Below are 15762 nucleotides of genomic sequence, written 5' to 3' on the forward strand. Positions count from 1 at the left end.
TTAAAAAATATGAGTGCGAATTTGGTTGTATTTTGTGAGACTTTTGAAGACTACTGCACACGGGGAAAGCAGAAAGATGGAAAGACGGGTTGTTTGTTTGTTTTTTTTTTTACCTAAATCTGCGTGTGCCTTGCGGGGCAGGGCCGGGCTGGGCCGCTCCGGGCGTGGCTGAGGGCTCCGCGCTCCCCTCAGGGCCGGGCCCCCTCAGGAGGAAGGGCGGGAAGGGCCGCGCGCCGCCCCCCGCGCGCGGCCCGTGAGGCGGGAAGGCGGCTCCGCCTCAGGGCTGGCGTCGTGAGGGCTCCGGTCGCCCCCCCGCCCGCCCGGGGCCGGCGCTCCTGCCGGAGGCGGCTCCCGAGCCTCCGGGGCTCGCATTCCCCGAGGCCGGGTGTCCCGCTGCCGTGTCCTGGAGTGCTGCCGGCGCTGTGACCCCGTGTGCGAGCGGTGCCGGCACGCCGCTCTTCAGCTCGGTCGGTGTGAGGCGTGTTGTGTAGGAAAAGGTACAGGGGCCGTCAGCCTTGGAATTCCCTCTTCCCGTCCGTCTGGCGCTGAGCACTGTGAATGGGTGTTTGGTTCTGCTCCTCTGCATCCTCTTCCCTGCGGTTGTGGCCTTCTGGAGTGAGTTTCTTGAGGGCTGGGTTTGGGCTCCTGTGCAGTGATACTATAAAGCAGTGGATGTCTTATCACCAACAACATGCAGCAACCAAGCTCGACAGATAATGGTAATATGAATTCTGCTTTAGGAAAAGCAGAAGGCAAGAGAGGAAATGTATTCCTTATAATATCATTCCAAAGGATGACAGTGGAAAAAAAAAAGGTGGGGGGAAAAAAAAAGCAAAAAAAAAGCAAAAAAAAGAGCAAGCCTAAGTCCCTTCTATCTCATGATGACTTGGGAGTGTTTTGTGACTGAAAACAGGGAAGTAAGATTGTCTTAATTACACAGTTGCTATAGACTCGAAAAAAGAAGTTTTTGGTTGCTGGGGGTGAGGAAAGGTGGGGTAATATTCCCATATTTATGCTGGATGTTATATATGAGATGATATTGAAAGAGAGGATTTGTATGAGGACTGGGAGGACTGGATCCTGCTGAAAAGCCTCAGAAGCCCCCCAGACCACCCAGAGTGGCCACAGCATCCATCCAAGAACAGCTCCCCTATGCAAGGAGAGTTCCCCCATCCAAGAGGAGCTCCCTCGTCCAGGCAATCTCTTTGCATTTTAAACACACCTGCACTCTGCGGTTCTAGCGCACGGGTTTTGTGTTCTTTTCTCTTCCAGCTCTGGCCCCGAGGGTAGATATGTTAAAAAGAAGAGCGTCCAGCAATCTTTGTGCAGGAAGCCAAGAAGGTGCAAGACGGGAGACGCAGCGGGGAGACTTTGGCAGGTGGTGCTGGTGACGCACAGAAGTTACTTTGCCTTGGGAAATCAAAAAAAAGCCGTGTCTGCTGCTTATGTAGGTGTGTTTTTGTGCCCCCGAGAAGTTGCCCGGGTCGCGCAGCGGCGGCGGAGCGGCGGCGGCTCGTCCTGGGCAGCGGCGGCAGCAGATGATGGTGGCGGCGCGGCGGTAGCGCGGCAGCGGCGGCAGCAGCCCGGATCCGCGGATGCGCTGCCCATCCCCATCCCCATCCCCGCGCGGAAGGGACACCTGAGGCTTCGGCAGGCGGGCGGGGATCGCCGGCGTTCGGAAGGGGAGAGCGTGCCGGGGGAAGGCGGGCCGGCGCTCGGCTGTGTGTGCCGGTGGGCAGGGGGCTGGTTATCATGGCGGATCGGACGGCTCCGCGCTGCCAGCTCCGGCTGGAGTGGGTGTACGGCTACCGGGGCCACCAGTGCCGCAACAACCTGTACTACACGGCAGGGAAAGAGGTGGTGTACTTCGTGGCTGGAGTCGGCGTGGTTTACAACACCAGGGAGCACAGCCAGAAATTCTTCCTCGGGCACAACGATGATATTATCAGGTAAGGGGGCTGACTTCTCTGGTGGTGGGGTGGGGTGGGGTTTAAAGGGAAGGGAGGAGAATGTAGTGCTGGCAGAATACCCCCTCCTCGCCTCTTACAGCTTGGCTTGGACCTGCCGGTTTAGAGAAGCTCGGATTTCTTAGCGGCAGTCTCTGCGAGAGCTGAATCTGTAGATACTGTTGATTATCATTATTTTGTAGCAAAGCTTGAAAATGTTGCAATAATAAGGGAGGGAAGGTTAAGTTTTTCTATTGCACTGCGCCAAAAGCAAAACGCTTGATTTCAGCACTGGAAAGGGCTCAGTGCAACAGCGCTGCAAAATCGTGGTTCCAGTACCTTGATGTTTCCAGAGCTGGGACACTAGCTCATCGATTCTGACCTCGTACAGAAGGCAGGTGTAGCTCTCCTCGCCCTCAGCAAATCCCAGCACGAGAGTGCCACCAATATGACACGTAGCTAAAACTAATCTGGGTTTAATATCATCCAGAAAATGTAAATTCTAATCAAGTTCAGCTGTTTGCACTTCAGGCAAAAAAATCCCAAGCATGCTGGTGCAAGATGGCTACAGAAGGACAGGTCTTGCTCCTCATCTGTCCAGTTCCTTGTTTTTTTCTCAAATTCTGCCTGAGAAGTGGATTTGATTGATGTTTTTGTCCTACAGAAATGCTGATTTTTTACTGCACCTCACAAAATAAAAATGCACTTACAGTGTTCAAGGTAGCCTTTAAAAAATCTGTCCAGAATACAGAAATTTCCATCAGTAAAATAGAGAATTATTGTAGCTACTACTTGATGAGAGAAATCTGAGCCTAGAATATCCTCATGAAGGATGTTGCCTGGTGATGCCACTCCTCTGAGCACAGCTATCTGCTGCCCTCCCTGTTCACCCAATTCAGCATGAATGAAGCATTTCCTGGATGATGTGAAGCCAGAACAGTCCCAGGTGACTCATGGTGTGGGAGTGCTGTGGAAGCATCTGCTGAAGCCAGAGTTTTGACACTCCATAACCAAACCACACAATTGTCACATAATCTTTGTTTGCAGAAAGCCATCCACTTTTCCAGGAAGAGCTTTTGGCTGCTGTGCATCCTCGTAGCAGCCTTCTCCTCCTCTCTAGGATGCATTAAATCAGCAGCATTTCCTCAAGTACAGTGCATGTGCATCAAAGTTTATTTTGGTTCCAAAGGTATTATCAGCTCCAAAAGGCTGCTGAAAATAGACACTGGGCTGCTCAGATAAGAGTCAGAATTTTAGAGGCATCTGCAGGATCACGAAATTAAAAGTTCTGGCTGTTGTATGGACATAAAATTTGATACTCTTTGGGACAGGAAATGTAATCCATGTAAAGGGTTGTGTACTTCTGCGCTTATGTTTGAATAATTATTATAATACTTGACAGCACCTCCCTCCCCAAACTAGATGTATTGTACAGCTTCTGTACCTTTTACTTCTAGACCTGTCACATTAGGAGTCTGCTTTTGGCAGTGTCATGTTTAGAAGGTACAACTGGGATAGAAAGAATGAATCCCCCGTATTTGTACTTTGACACTGCTTCTGCCTATTGTGCTCTTTAAAGGAAACTAGAACCATGTGTTCAAAGTAGTTGTGTCTTGAGGGACTTGCTGAATGTCCAACTCATGCTTTGGAAAGATGGGTTTTGTTTCTGATCTGCAGCACCATCAGAATTCTGGTGGAAAACTGTAGTTTCCACAAAGGATGAAATATTTAGGTCCAGAAGGCCTGAGCAGAAACCAAGCAGCAGTTCATATCAGCTCTTAGTGGCCAAGAACTGTTGCTGTCACCACGTGGGGTTTAAGGAAGGACAGGCTATCCAGAATGCTGCTGGAATATTCTGTTGTTTGCACCTTGGCACTCCAGGTTTGCTGTGCCTACTGACGTAATATCCCATCGCTGTAAGTACTTCAGAGTAGATGCTGCCTTGTGTGGTCATCGCTGATATGACTAATAAATATGGGAATTTAAATTCTCACATTTTAAGCTTCACAGCTCTCATCCATTTGAGATGAATGGGATGAGTGTACTTATCCAATTTTTCTGGGTTTGTTGGGATTTAGTTGCCTGAGACCAGCTTCTAAACAGCAGGGCGTGCATTTGCAGTCCAACAGGTTGTCATTTCTGAAGAGGTTTGAAACACTGTTTGAAGAAAAAAAAAATAAAAGGATTTTGGAAAATAGCGTGAATCACTGAGACTGGGAGACCTTCAAGCGGGAAGATCTTCTTCCAAGGACTGCTGTTATCTCCTTCTGTGATTTTTTTTTTTGTGGTTTTGAGAACTCTGTTTTGTTGAAAAGGACGATGATTCTCTGAAGTAATGTCATGTGTTACCTTGAAGTGTTTATTGAAGTCATGAGAGGGGATATTTGTCCTTGGTGAAAAGGGCAGGTGTGTATGTTTAATATGTTCTCCAAGATTAATAGTTCTGCCTCTTGTTTTGCATCAAAATAATGCAACTAGACATAATTTCATTTGGGCTAAAGCAGACCAGAATGTATTGGATTAAATTGCATTGTATTGGAGAAATGCCATTTTCCCCAAGCTTCACATTTGAAAGGCGAGTTGTGCCTGTACAGGAACTGAATGTTCTGCACTCAGCTAATAAGGTCGATGTTCTGAGCAGGAACAAGGGAGCTTGGAATTGTCCTGTTTTCTGTGCAATGCCACCACCAGGTGCTGTGCTTCCAGCACTTCCTCCTGAGATCCTGAACCACCGATTTAACCTTAAAGTGAGCCTTGATTTGCAGAGGAATTTGTGAGTAACCTCCAGAGCATTAGCTTTGACAGGAATTGAAAGCTTTCAAAAGAACAGCTTTTCTTACTTCAGTATTCTGCATTGCTTGTAGAACAGTGATCAGTTAGATCAATCCTTGCTTTTCTCTCAGTTAAGTGTTGAATGGAGACAGTTCTTTCCTATAATTTTTCTTCAAATTGTGCATGTAAAAGCCACGGCAAACAGCAAAAATAAAAATATGAGCAGTTGAGATACTTACTATCACTTAAAATACAACTGATTTTATCTATTTCTGCAGAAGTAATTTGTTAACAGAGATTCCTAACCCTGAGAATTTTTCCTCTGGTGGAGTGACAAAGTTACTTCTCCCTGGTTTTGGGTTCCAAGCATTCCTGTAGTAGTGAACAGTTGTCCTGAATATGTTACGTTGTTATACACCCTGGTTTCTTGTGGAATCTGATACTTTGTATGTTATGAGTTTACAAAAGCAGTTTTGTATCCCGAGTGCCTCCATGGCAGTCTCTCCTGAGGCAGCAAGCCTGCTCGCTCTCCCAGGTCTCTGCAAAGAGACTACCTGCAAAGCCCTCCTGTTATCCATGGATTCCAGAGCTGTTGTTTATGTAAGGCTGCTCACAGTGTACCAGCAGCATCAGATTTATCAGAATATTACTCTAAGTGTGCAGGGGGGTGCCTCTGTGCTGACAGATTGAGATTAAAACCGTGGCCGTGCCAGCGGGGACGGGATTTACTGGGCTGCGGGAGCCCAGGGAGGCCTGTCTTGTTCTCCACAAGGGTCGTTTCAGGAGATAGGATATGTGTCAGGACGTGGTTTTCTTGTCTTGCTGCTGTGGGGAAAAAAAGGAGTAATATGCTTCAAGCAATGTTGTGTATTGCTGACCACAGTAAATACAATTTTGGAATTAGTAAATTGATGGCAGAGCTATGTAAATCAAAACCTTCAGAGACAGAAGATCTAAATTGTACTTTAATATTTTTTATTTAATATTGTGTTATAATATTTCTGTTTAGAAGGTTATACTTATTTGAAGAGATCTAAAATACTTTAAATTTCAGTTGCCACCATTTGGATGAAGACAGCAGATGTTTGTTGTAGAGGGGTGTTGAGGTTACTGTGGTTGTTGTTTATCATGAGTGCATGGGAGCTGCACTTTCTGCAGCTTGGGCTAACCCTGAGCTTCAGGCACCCGAGGTGATGCCCCAGGGCTGCTGAAATTCAGTGACCTAAGGAGAGCACAGGAGAAATTTTCAACAACAGAAATTCCAGCCCTGTTTCTTGGCAGACGCCACACCAGTGCCCCCACCAAGCCATCCAAACCTGACAGACATGGTACACCTGGGTGAGGCAGGCTTTTGGGAACTGTTTTGAGGCAGCAAGTTGTTAAATGAGTTTCATATGAAAGAAAATAACTCCCCATAAAAACTCCTCTAATCAGCTTGTTGCTTCATTTGCTTTCAATGCTGGAAAACCTGGGGAAAATGCTGTTTATTCCTTGAAGTTCCAGTGGCCTCTTTTGCCTCTACTTGAGTGCTGTGCTGTGATTAGATTTGAAGTCTTTATCAGGGCTATAAATTGGATTCTTAAATATCTGTGTTAATGCATCAGATGTGCTGAAATACACAGTTACAGTATCTTATTGAAAGTGATTTAGAAGTACTTGGACCAGTTAAAAATTGAGAGAAACCCAGCAGGTATTTGCCACTACATGTTGTTGAGAATGGTCATCATTTAACCACAGCCTTTAACCAGAGCAGTCTAAAACTAATTTTTTAATACATTTTTTGACATTTCCTATGTGTTAGTCTCTGCAATTTTTTTACTTGTTTTATTTCAACTTGATATCAGATGGCCAGGAGTAGTGATGGTCAGGTAGTTGTGTGTAATCACTCTTTACCAGGATGAAAACTCACAGAAAATGTTTTCATACTTGTTAATTTAATTTCAAATTAACAAAATAAAAATAAAAATTCCACAGCTCCAAGTATTAGAATGCTTCTGTGTGAAAGTAGGAGAGGATTTGAGGTCTGTAAAAAGGTCTTCTGCTGATTTGCCAGCTGCTCAGGTTTTTGGGAACCTTGGTAAAGAGCAAAAATGCCTCCTCTTCTTCCCACCTAAAGACAGTTCTTCGGAACATCAGCTTGTTTTTCATGAGGTGCATTTCTAGCCCAGGAACATTTAGTTGTCTGCACTGGCTGTCCAAGAGACACGTTGAATTTTAATTCCCCTTTAGAGGTGGTATTTATAAAGGCCTGGGAACAGACCTCTAAGGTTTAGTGAGGCCTGATCTTAAGGCTGAGTGTTTGTTTATGTCAAGCTTCTTGAAACATTCCAGCAGCACAATGAACCTTGGTATGCTTAACCTTATTGCTGGAACTTCTGTGGGTGCTGGCGGTGAAGTCTGTTCTTTCTTCTGTGACAGATGGATGGAAATACACGAAAATGATGGTGATTTGAACAGAACATAAAATAATAAATAAAAAATAAAGGCTACTCTCAGAGTGATACAGCAACCCTGCTATTTTGGCTGCCTAACACTCCTTGTTCCAAAAGATTTTACTGGATTTTTTTATAGGGAATTTTGAGTGCCTCCATTATTTTAGCAGACTTGAATGTTCTAGGCATAATCCTATGTGAAAATTTGGCATCTATTCATGCCAAACATCTGCTTTCTTGTCCTGAGAAACTGTCCTCCATATGCAAAGGTAAATACTGCAAGTGTCATTTACTGTGGTAGTAACCTCTACTTGCAAATATTAATTGCAAAATAACAGCTTTGGACAAGATGAGCCATACTTTTCAAGAAGAATTTTCTGGGCTTTTTAAAGAGGTGTTGTTTATTTTAGAAATGAACTGTAGTAAAAAAGACAATAAAATGCACCCTCAGTTTTTTACAGCTGTAGGTACAGTTAAGGCTGAAGCCCTTTTGCCTTCACCCTGATGAGGCAGACCAGGCTTCCTTCTCTGTATCCTAAGAGCCCTTTAACTGGAGGTTGGTCACAGTCAACTGCTGTCTGACCAGAAAAATTGTGAAATGTCAATTTCTTTAACTTTTCCTTTCATCTCTCTAGTGTTTGAGCACTATTTGTAAAGCACTGAAAGGACCTTTTGGCTTCTCCCAATGACGGAATCTATGATTAGGTGAAAGCTGAGCTTTCTCTGTGGCTTCTCTCTGGCAGCAGATCAGAGATGAGGCCACTGGGACCTGCTCTCTGGCCCTGGTCACACCGGTGCTGAGCATGTACAAGTGTGGCTGTACTTAAATCACTTAAATGAGGTTTTAGCAGTAGGTCTACAGCAGGTTCCTGATCCCTCTAGGATTCTGAGGAATTCTCATCTGTTTAGAAATTATTTATTAAAAAAAATAAAAATTGAAATGCTGTTCAGTGAAACTGCTCTCTTTTACTGGCTGTAAAACAAGTTTATAATATGCAGTTGTGTTCCTGAATCAAGGTCTTGGGCAGATGCAGTGATTGTTCCATGTGTGCTGGCCTTTTACTTCCACAGGGGGTTTGTTTGGGTGTTTTAAAATATGTGGCATCTGAAAGTGGCCACAAGTGTCCAGAAGGATATTATACTGAGTCTTTATGAAAGCTGTCTTTAGCTGAAAGAGCTATTCTAAAGATTATGCTTGTCAGACTGAGGAGGTTTGTGTGGTTCTGTCGGGGACCTCGAGCTGCTTTGGGATGGGCATCTCCGTACTGCCTCCCTTATAATGCAGCCCCTCCCTCCCTCCCAAGAGGGGAATAATGCACCTGCCTTTCCCCAGGGAGTTCTCTGGGTGGTTAGCTTGGGTGTGTGGCTGTGGCCTTGCAGTCATCTGTCCCTCTGCTCCCGCCTGCCCTGCTGGGGCTGGCTGTGTAAACGTGAGGCTCGGCACAGCTGAGGTCTAGCCCAGTTACTGGTTCCACACATGCCCAGCTTCTGTCTTGGTGGCCCTTTCACTGGATAATACTGGAACCGAGTTTGAAAGAGTTGCACCCAGGCTATGGGGTTGCAGAAAAGAGAATTTTACCAAAGACACTTAGAACAAGCAGCTCACCCAAATCCCAGACAGGAATTCTGCAGTAGCTGCTTAGCTGCACATTGGGTTAACGTAACTCTGTGGGTCTGGCAGCATTCGTTAATTGTGTCAATAAGTAAAAATTCACTGAGCATTTGCAAGAGATGCACAACAGAGCTCTGTTACCTTCCACACACACTCCCATTCTCTTCTTTGAGACTTGCTGAGATTTTTAACTATTTAATGTTGTTAAATAATGGGGTTAAAGAAATGCTACTTGCCTTTTCTTTAACTTTGTGTGTGGCATTTTCCTCCTTTTATTTCCCACAATGCATTCTTTAATCTATTGGTTTCTATATTACAGATCATGCCATTCAGAATGCACTCAAAATTTTGGGGGCCTTCTTTTGGATATGGGACTCTGGAATAAAGAGTTTGTGATACAATTGTACCACAGATCTCCAAATTAATATTTCAAATTAATTTCAAATGAAAATTTGACATTTCATATTGTGACAGAAAATTTTGGCAACAAATAAATTAAGAGAATTAATTCCCATTATTTCTCTTCCATTAAGGATAGGAAAAACATCTTTTTAAAGGAATTTACACATCTGTTTTAGGCTAATCTCTCTTCCATCTTATCTCCTCTTTGGCAAGGACAGTTCAGATTATAAAAAATATATCCTTTTTAAAATCACTTGTCATAAATTCAGGTTCTCCCTGGCAGAATAGTTTTGTGAAAAAAGCAATTTTAGAAATAATTGCAATCTTAAGAAAATAGATCTAAAGTAATTTCTTCCTTTGAAATAGAATTTAGCCAAGATGGTAGGATTTTGTGGTTTTTGTTAATTTTATTTTCATATTTAATTTTCCCATGGCTTCTATCAGATTTTCAAATTTATTTATTTTTTTCTCCTTTAAGGAGATAGATTTAATGAGAGAGAAATAAAATACAGCATGAAAACCAGCATTTTAGCTTTGTTTGCAGAATGGGCAGAAGGAGGCCTCACATTGGCTCTTGGCTGCTCCCTTCCCAGGGAGAGCTTGTCCATTGTAATTCTCACCTTAGGTTTGTACTGAAGAATTAGGTGTGATATATCTTTTTGTCTTATCTGGCATGGGTGAAAAGAATGAAGGAAAAATGATATTTTGCTCAGGAAATAGGTAAGAGAATAGAGAAGCAAGTAGATGTCTGAACTGCTATCAAGGACATGTGAAGCCTTCTTTAATAGCTTGTAATTTTTAATGTTCTGAAAGAAGCGATGCAGAGACCTGCTTCTCTGTCCCTGCACACGAGCAAGTGTGTTGCTATTTCCCACTCCTGGCTGGCTGCCACGGTATGGTTAAATCTGGAAGTCTGCCCAACCCCGCTGAATGCACTCGATTAGCAGATTTTATTGGAGCAGCACCACCCGCATCTTAGCCCGGGTTTGTGCTCCGGGATTCTGCTCAGCCACAGGCTCCAGCGGCACGGGAGCCATCGGCGGGACCCACCCTCGGTGTGCCGGGGCACGGGGCGCTGCTCCGGCTGCTCAGGAGGAGGCACATGGGTGGCATGGGCAGTGAACGTCCTGTATTCCCCACACCAGCAGCTGCGGCTAAAGCCTGCTCTCTGTCCTACTGGGAAGGGGAAGGCAAACCCCCGGTGACATCCCTGATACCATAATCTAGAGAAAAACCCCAAGTATTAGCAAATGACAAGCAGTAAACCAGATTATAGCTGCCTGAAGCTACATGCTGCCAGGCAGTTACATAATGGCACAAAACTCTTCAGCCTCCACTGCAGCGCTGAGCCTAAAATACAGCAAAAAGGGCTCTGGTGAGCCCAGCTCTGCAAGGTTTCTCTGAAAGCACAGGTTCCCAATCTCTGCTCTGAAGAGTTGGCTGAGAAACCAAGAGAAAAAGAGAAATAACAGTAATAGGCAAGAAAATGAGTCACAGTGCTTACATAAAGACATAGAAAGGCATAATTCCATGTTTGTTTACATAAGTCCTTGTATTAGTCTCACAAAACAGAAGTTTAAAAGGTATTCTTTGGATCATGGTAATCTCCCTTAAATACAGCATGTTGTGGATTTTGGTGGTGTCATAACTTCACACCTGCTCTTTCCTGTTTGTGTCTGTGACTGGCTGCACATCCATTAAAACACAGGTTAAATTAATAACTGGTTGGATAATTAATAATTTTATATTGCATTAAAAGACATGTTTTGAATAATAGGGAGGGTCTTATATTCAGAGGGTTCCTAGCGCAGCTGGTTCTGAGGAAGGACAGAGAAGCTGAAGTAGTTTGTGTGCATCTTTTCAAAATGAGTCTTTCAGCAGAACAGGAAGGTTGGTGAACACTTCCAGTGACATCCTGCTGCAATTAGAAATTTCATACTGGAAGTTTTACTTAATGGAAAACTTCAATTAAACAACATGGCATAACTTTCTATTTGCAACCTGCTGTATTTAGTACTCTTTTGATAAGAGTTCATTTTGAAGTCATTGTAAAGCAGGCCCATAAACATGACAAGTTACTGTTGAGTTGGATTTGGATGTGGCTTGTGGACTTTGAACAGCATGTCAGGTTTTGTGTGGTTACTTTCCATTGTCTGGCTGTGGTGCTCCTTGAGACCTCAAAGGCAGGACCTGAATTCACTTCATGTGTAAGGGCAGCTTTCCTCAAACCTCTACCAAGTCTGGTGCCTAAAATAACACTAAATAGAGGTTCTGAACCTTTTCCCTTCATGTTTTTCCCCAACATTTTGTAGCCAGCAGAGAAGGGAAGTTATCTGATTCAGAGAACTTGCTAAATTCCCAGACTCTGTGCTCACTTTTTGCTATTTCTCTTCCCTTTCTGAGGAGTTACCACAGACATAATTTGCTTTCCAGCCATGATGATGGCTCTGTGGGCACTGCCTTATGTGTGAACATATGAATTGCTCTGTTACACAGATGGATCATTATAAAAGCTTGGAAGTAAACTAACCTTCCATGTCTAAAATTTCTAGAAAATACTTGAATTTCCAGGGCTTGTTTGTTTGCTTTGATGGGAACCAGGATGTGGATCTTTAACTTTCCAGAGCTTGGTGGATACACGAGTGTGACTAGTCATGTGAGGAAATCTTAGATGTGCATGGGAGATGGGTGACAGCTATTTATTTTTGTAAATGCCTATTTTAAGAATATTGTAAATCTGAACAGAGAGTCTTGTTCTCTGAGAGCTGGCCTTATGTGAGATAAAACATGATTTTCCTGTGAGGGAGCTGAGAAAGCAGCATGCATTTGTCTGAGCAAGGAATATTTTGGCATTTGTGTCTACATCAGTATAACTTCACAATTGCATTTTTGTTGCCTGTTGGTGAAGGGTCATAAGATAATTTAAATTAGGAATAACCACATATTTTGTGATTCAACCGAGGACAGACTAAATGAGGTATGAATACACTGCTGTTAAATAACTCAGCTCTTCAGAATGCCCTGTTTCTTGGTGTATTAAATAGTTATTTGAATGTGTATTGCATTTCACATTTTCCTCGTGGTATCTGTTATTTTTCATTTTCAATCTGTGGGACTCCCCACTGCCTAGGGGTAAATGTTCTTTTACCTTGTCATTTAGTTTGGTAGGAGTCACTTTATATAGGATGACAGTTTAGTGCCCTGCACACATTTTTTTTCTGCTTTCTTCCTCCCTATCAGATATAACAATTTTATCAACATGAGCCCCTCACAACTGAACATCTGCTGCAGCTGTCACAGGCTGCTATCAACAGAGCTGGAGTTTCTGTGATCCACCTCAGCCATTGCCATTGTCAGGATTGTGTTTGGGGTTTTTAAACATATGTACGCTCACAAATACATATAAACAGTGTGTGTGTGTATATATCTATATCTATATATACAATATTATATTATTATGCACTATTATGTAATGCAGAAGTATAAAAAAATTATATTTTTGGCTTTCAAATAAATTGTTGACTAAATGTCATCACACAATTACCCCTTTCTCTTCCTCTTTTCTGTGCTGGAGGAAGCAGCAGGGAGTGATATCCCTTCATTCCATTTATGAACGGACTGCACTTAAACCTGGAATTGCTAAGAACTGGGACTATGTAGAGCTGTTCAGTATTGGCACATCTAAGCTTTTTCTGAGTGCTGGCAGAAATTTAGGCTCCTAGGAAATGTTTCCAGTAAAAAAAAAAAATAATCTCTATCATTGTGACAGGAGGGGTTTTTCTCTCTAGTATGTGACAGAAATTTAAGAAGAAAAAAGGTGAGATTCACCAACAAAAGCAATTGCCACAACCATGGTTTGTCCTTTCAGGCTTGAGCTGTGGCTTTAGGACAACATGCCCAAATATGTTAAAACAGAAGAGCTTCACTGTATGTCAGCATGAATTTAAGGCATCAGACATTGCATTCTGCTCAGGAGGTCCTGGGGATTTTTAGCTCTTCATTTCTCTCTTCTGAAGGCAGACCATGGCATTTCAAATGTCATTTTCAGTTATGTCCTGCAGTGGTTATTCCTGTGGGAATGTTAGCATACTGTTTCTAGCATGTTGGATTTCAGTTTTTCTCCTGGCTCCCTCGAGTCAGTGAGGTAGAACTGCTTTACTGGTACCTCTGGCATCCACCACCCCAAATGGGAAGGTTCCAAAGGAATGACAGCTGGGGTAGGTTTGGTCTCCCATTTCATTCTTGGATTGCTCATGGACATGGGGCTTCCCAGACTCGGTTGTTCATGCAGCACGCCAACACATTGCACCTGTCTTACCTTGAAAATGTAAGCATGTGGTTTTGATCAGCTTTTTCAGATACCGGCAAAAAGCCTGAAGAATTTGGTTCATAGAAAAATTTGGCAGCATCTCATACATTCAGAACATAAGCTTTATTTTTCTTAATTAGAATCCTCATTTGTATTTTAGATTATGCTTCCTTTGATTGAATATTTTTCCCTTTTTTCTCAAATTGATTTTATTTATATTTCTTACATTGTTGTAACAAGAAGGCCCTGCTGACAGAGTGAATAAAGATGAGTATTTCTCACTAGCCTTCAGGGAGATGACTTCAGAGTTATCAATTAAACTCCCACTCATCTGCTGGAATCTGCTCTTCACCATGACCACACAGTCACCCCCCTAAAGGCTGCCTCAGTCTCTCTAAATCTGAGACATTCTCGGACTAATATATGGGAAGTTTCCTCGCTGTCTTATTTCCTCTTCATTCTGTTCTTCCATCCTTTTTTGTTTCTTTGCTTGTTCCATTCTTACCCTTCTGCGTAAAAATCTGTATTTATATTGCCCTCAACCACTCCCCTCAGTGGTTGAGGGCAATTAAATTCATCAGTAGAGGTGTTTGTTCTGAAGAAAGCGCTGGATCGTTCCCAAAACACTCACCTCAAACCTAAGAGAGACCAACTTCTATGGAACAAGTGATTTCCATCTGCCTGGGAGGAGCTGGGACCTCTAAAGGCATTTAGGTATTACCCCTAAAGGCCTTAAGTGAGAACCTACAATGGCTCCTCTTCCTAAACATACATCTCGAAGTGAAGGAGGTTCTAAAATAAGGAATTGTTGGAAAATAGATGCCAATCTCCAGGTTTTATGGGGGGGTTTTTGAACTGTACCTGGAGGTTGTGAAACACTGATAAGGGGTGACATCCTGTTGGACTTGGTCTGGATAATTTAGGAAAAGTTAAAAAATCCATCCAATGAGCCTTGTTTTCAGCCAAATAAGGTAACTTGCATGTTCTTATACTGAAGTGCAATCGTTTCAGTCATTTTCTAATTAAATGAAAAAGTTACTATGATGTAATACCATGCTAAAAAAACCAATTTTTTTGAGGTGTGTTCCAGACAGGTTATGAATTTCATTTCCAAAGTAAAAGTGCAAACATTTCTAGATATGTTTATGGCTTTATTGTAAGATCATGAAAGCCAAAGTATATAATTTTACTATTTTAATATTTAAATAATGAATATAGAATAAAGCTTTGGCTTTCAATTTTTCTTTCTAATTCTGAGATGATTACAGATCTTTTTTTACTTATTCCAGCTGCCTGCAGAATACAAAAATAAAAGCAAATGTATGCAAAATGCATTGCTCAAATTAACACACATTAAAATTCTGGTTGTTTCTCAACTCGTCTGATATTTTTGCAAAAGAGAGCAGAATGTGGATAATGTGTCCCACATCAGTCATCCCTATTGATCTTTTGCTTTCAGGAATACAAATGTGATCAGAGAATACTGACAGCTGTAAGTGTAGCAGTACTGCAGACTGTAATACAGATAATTTAAACCAACAAACTTAGGTACCACTGGCATGGATCTCTCCTCAGTTTTATTCTTCCTTCTATGGCAAATCTGGGAATTCCTCCAATGCACCATTACCTGAATTAAGTCTGCTTCCCATTTGATCTATTTACCTATATTGGGAGCACAACAAAAGATCTGAATCCCCAAATCAGCTCAGAAGCTGGATTGCAGTACAAAATTCTAATAGAAATACCCTGAGGTGTGTCCCACAGACCCTGGGGAGGCAGTAACTTGAGTTAGCTGAATTTATTGTGTTCAAATCCTACATTTTAATATGCACTTAAAACATGATTGTGGAAACAACTCTGGGGAAAACAGCATTTTGATTTATTTGGCTTCAGAGTGAAGCAGAGACAGGGAATGTCAGATGCACTTGGCATGTTGGTATTAACTCCTGGTGTTTGGAATCTCTAGAGTAAGATTTTCTATTGTAGAAGTCCAAGAAATAATTTGATTTTCTAGTTCTGATGAATTACAGCTTCTCATCTAAAAGCCCTGCTCATATCCACATGAAGCTGAAAAAATAGATCTTTAGAGCTTGCACAGCCTTTGTGAGATTGCAGAAGGCAAAGGAATATTTTATTTTGGCTTGTGTAATTATTATTAATGTTTACATTTGAAGCTTTCTTCATTAGACAGAGGACTGATGGAAGAATAAAATGGACTTCTAACTCCTCAGGCAGCCTGCTTTTGTATGGCCCTCCAGACTGGGGTGAACTTTATTTTCTAAGTAACTA

The 15762-nt window shown here is 42.6% G+C and overlaps 1 protein-coding gene across 7 annotated transcripts in view; it reads left to right on the forward strand.

Moving 5' to 3' along the window:
- Nucleotides 1-341: 341 nt before the first annotated feature.
- EML6 (EMAP like 6) overlaps nucleotides 342-15762 on the forward strand; it is an 87895-nt gene continuing 72474 nt past the window's right edge. For 6 of the 7 annotated variants that reach the window (XR_015772116.1, XM_088052443.1, XM_088052446.1 and 3 more), the window contains exons 1-2: nucleotides 342-615; nucleotides 1273-1949. Coding sequence is in view for 6 of the 7 variants with exons in the window: in XM_088052443.1 (XP_087908569.1) it covers nucleotides 1753-1949 (197 nt within the window). In the remaining variant the exon portion in view is untranslated. The remainder of the gene's footprint in view (nucleotides 616-1272; nucleotides 1950-15762) is intronic. The other variant, XM_088052444.1, reaches the window with a different exon arrangement.

This window comes from Pseudopodoces humilis, chromosome 3 (assembly GCF_049639895.1).
Source record: "Pseudopodoces humilis isolate 2021_Gansu_Grassland_sample_001 chromosome 3, ASM4963989v1, whole genome shotgun sequence".
NCBI classification, from domain to species: domain Eukaryota; kingdom Metazoa; phylum Chordata; class Aves; order Passeriformes; family Paridae; genus Pseudopodoces; species Pseudopodoces humilis.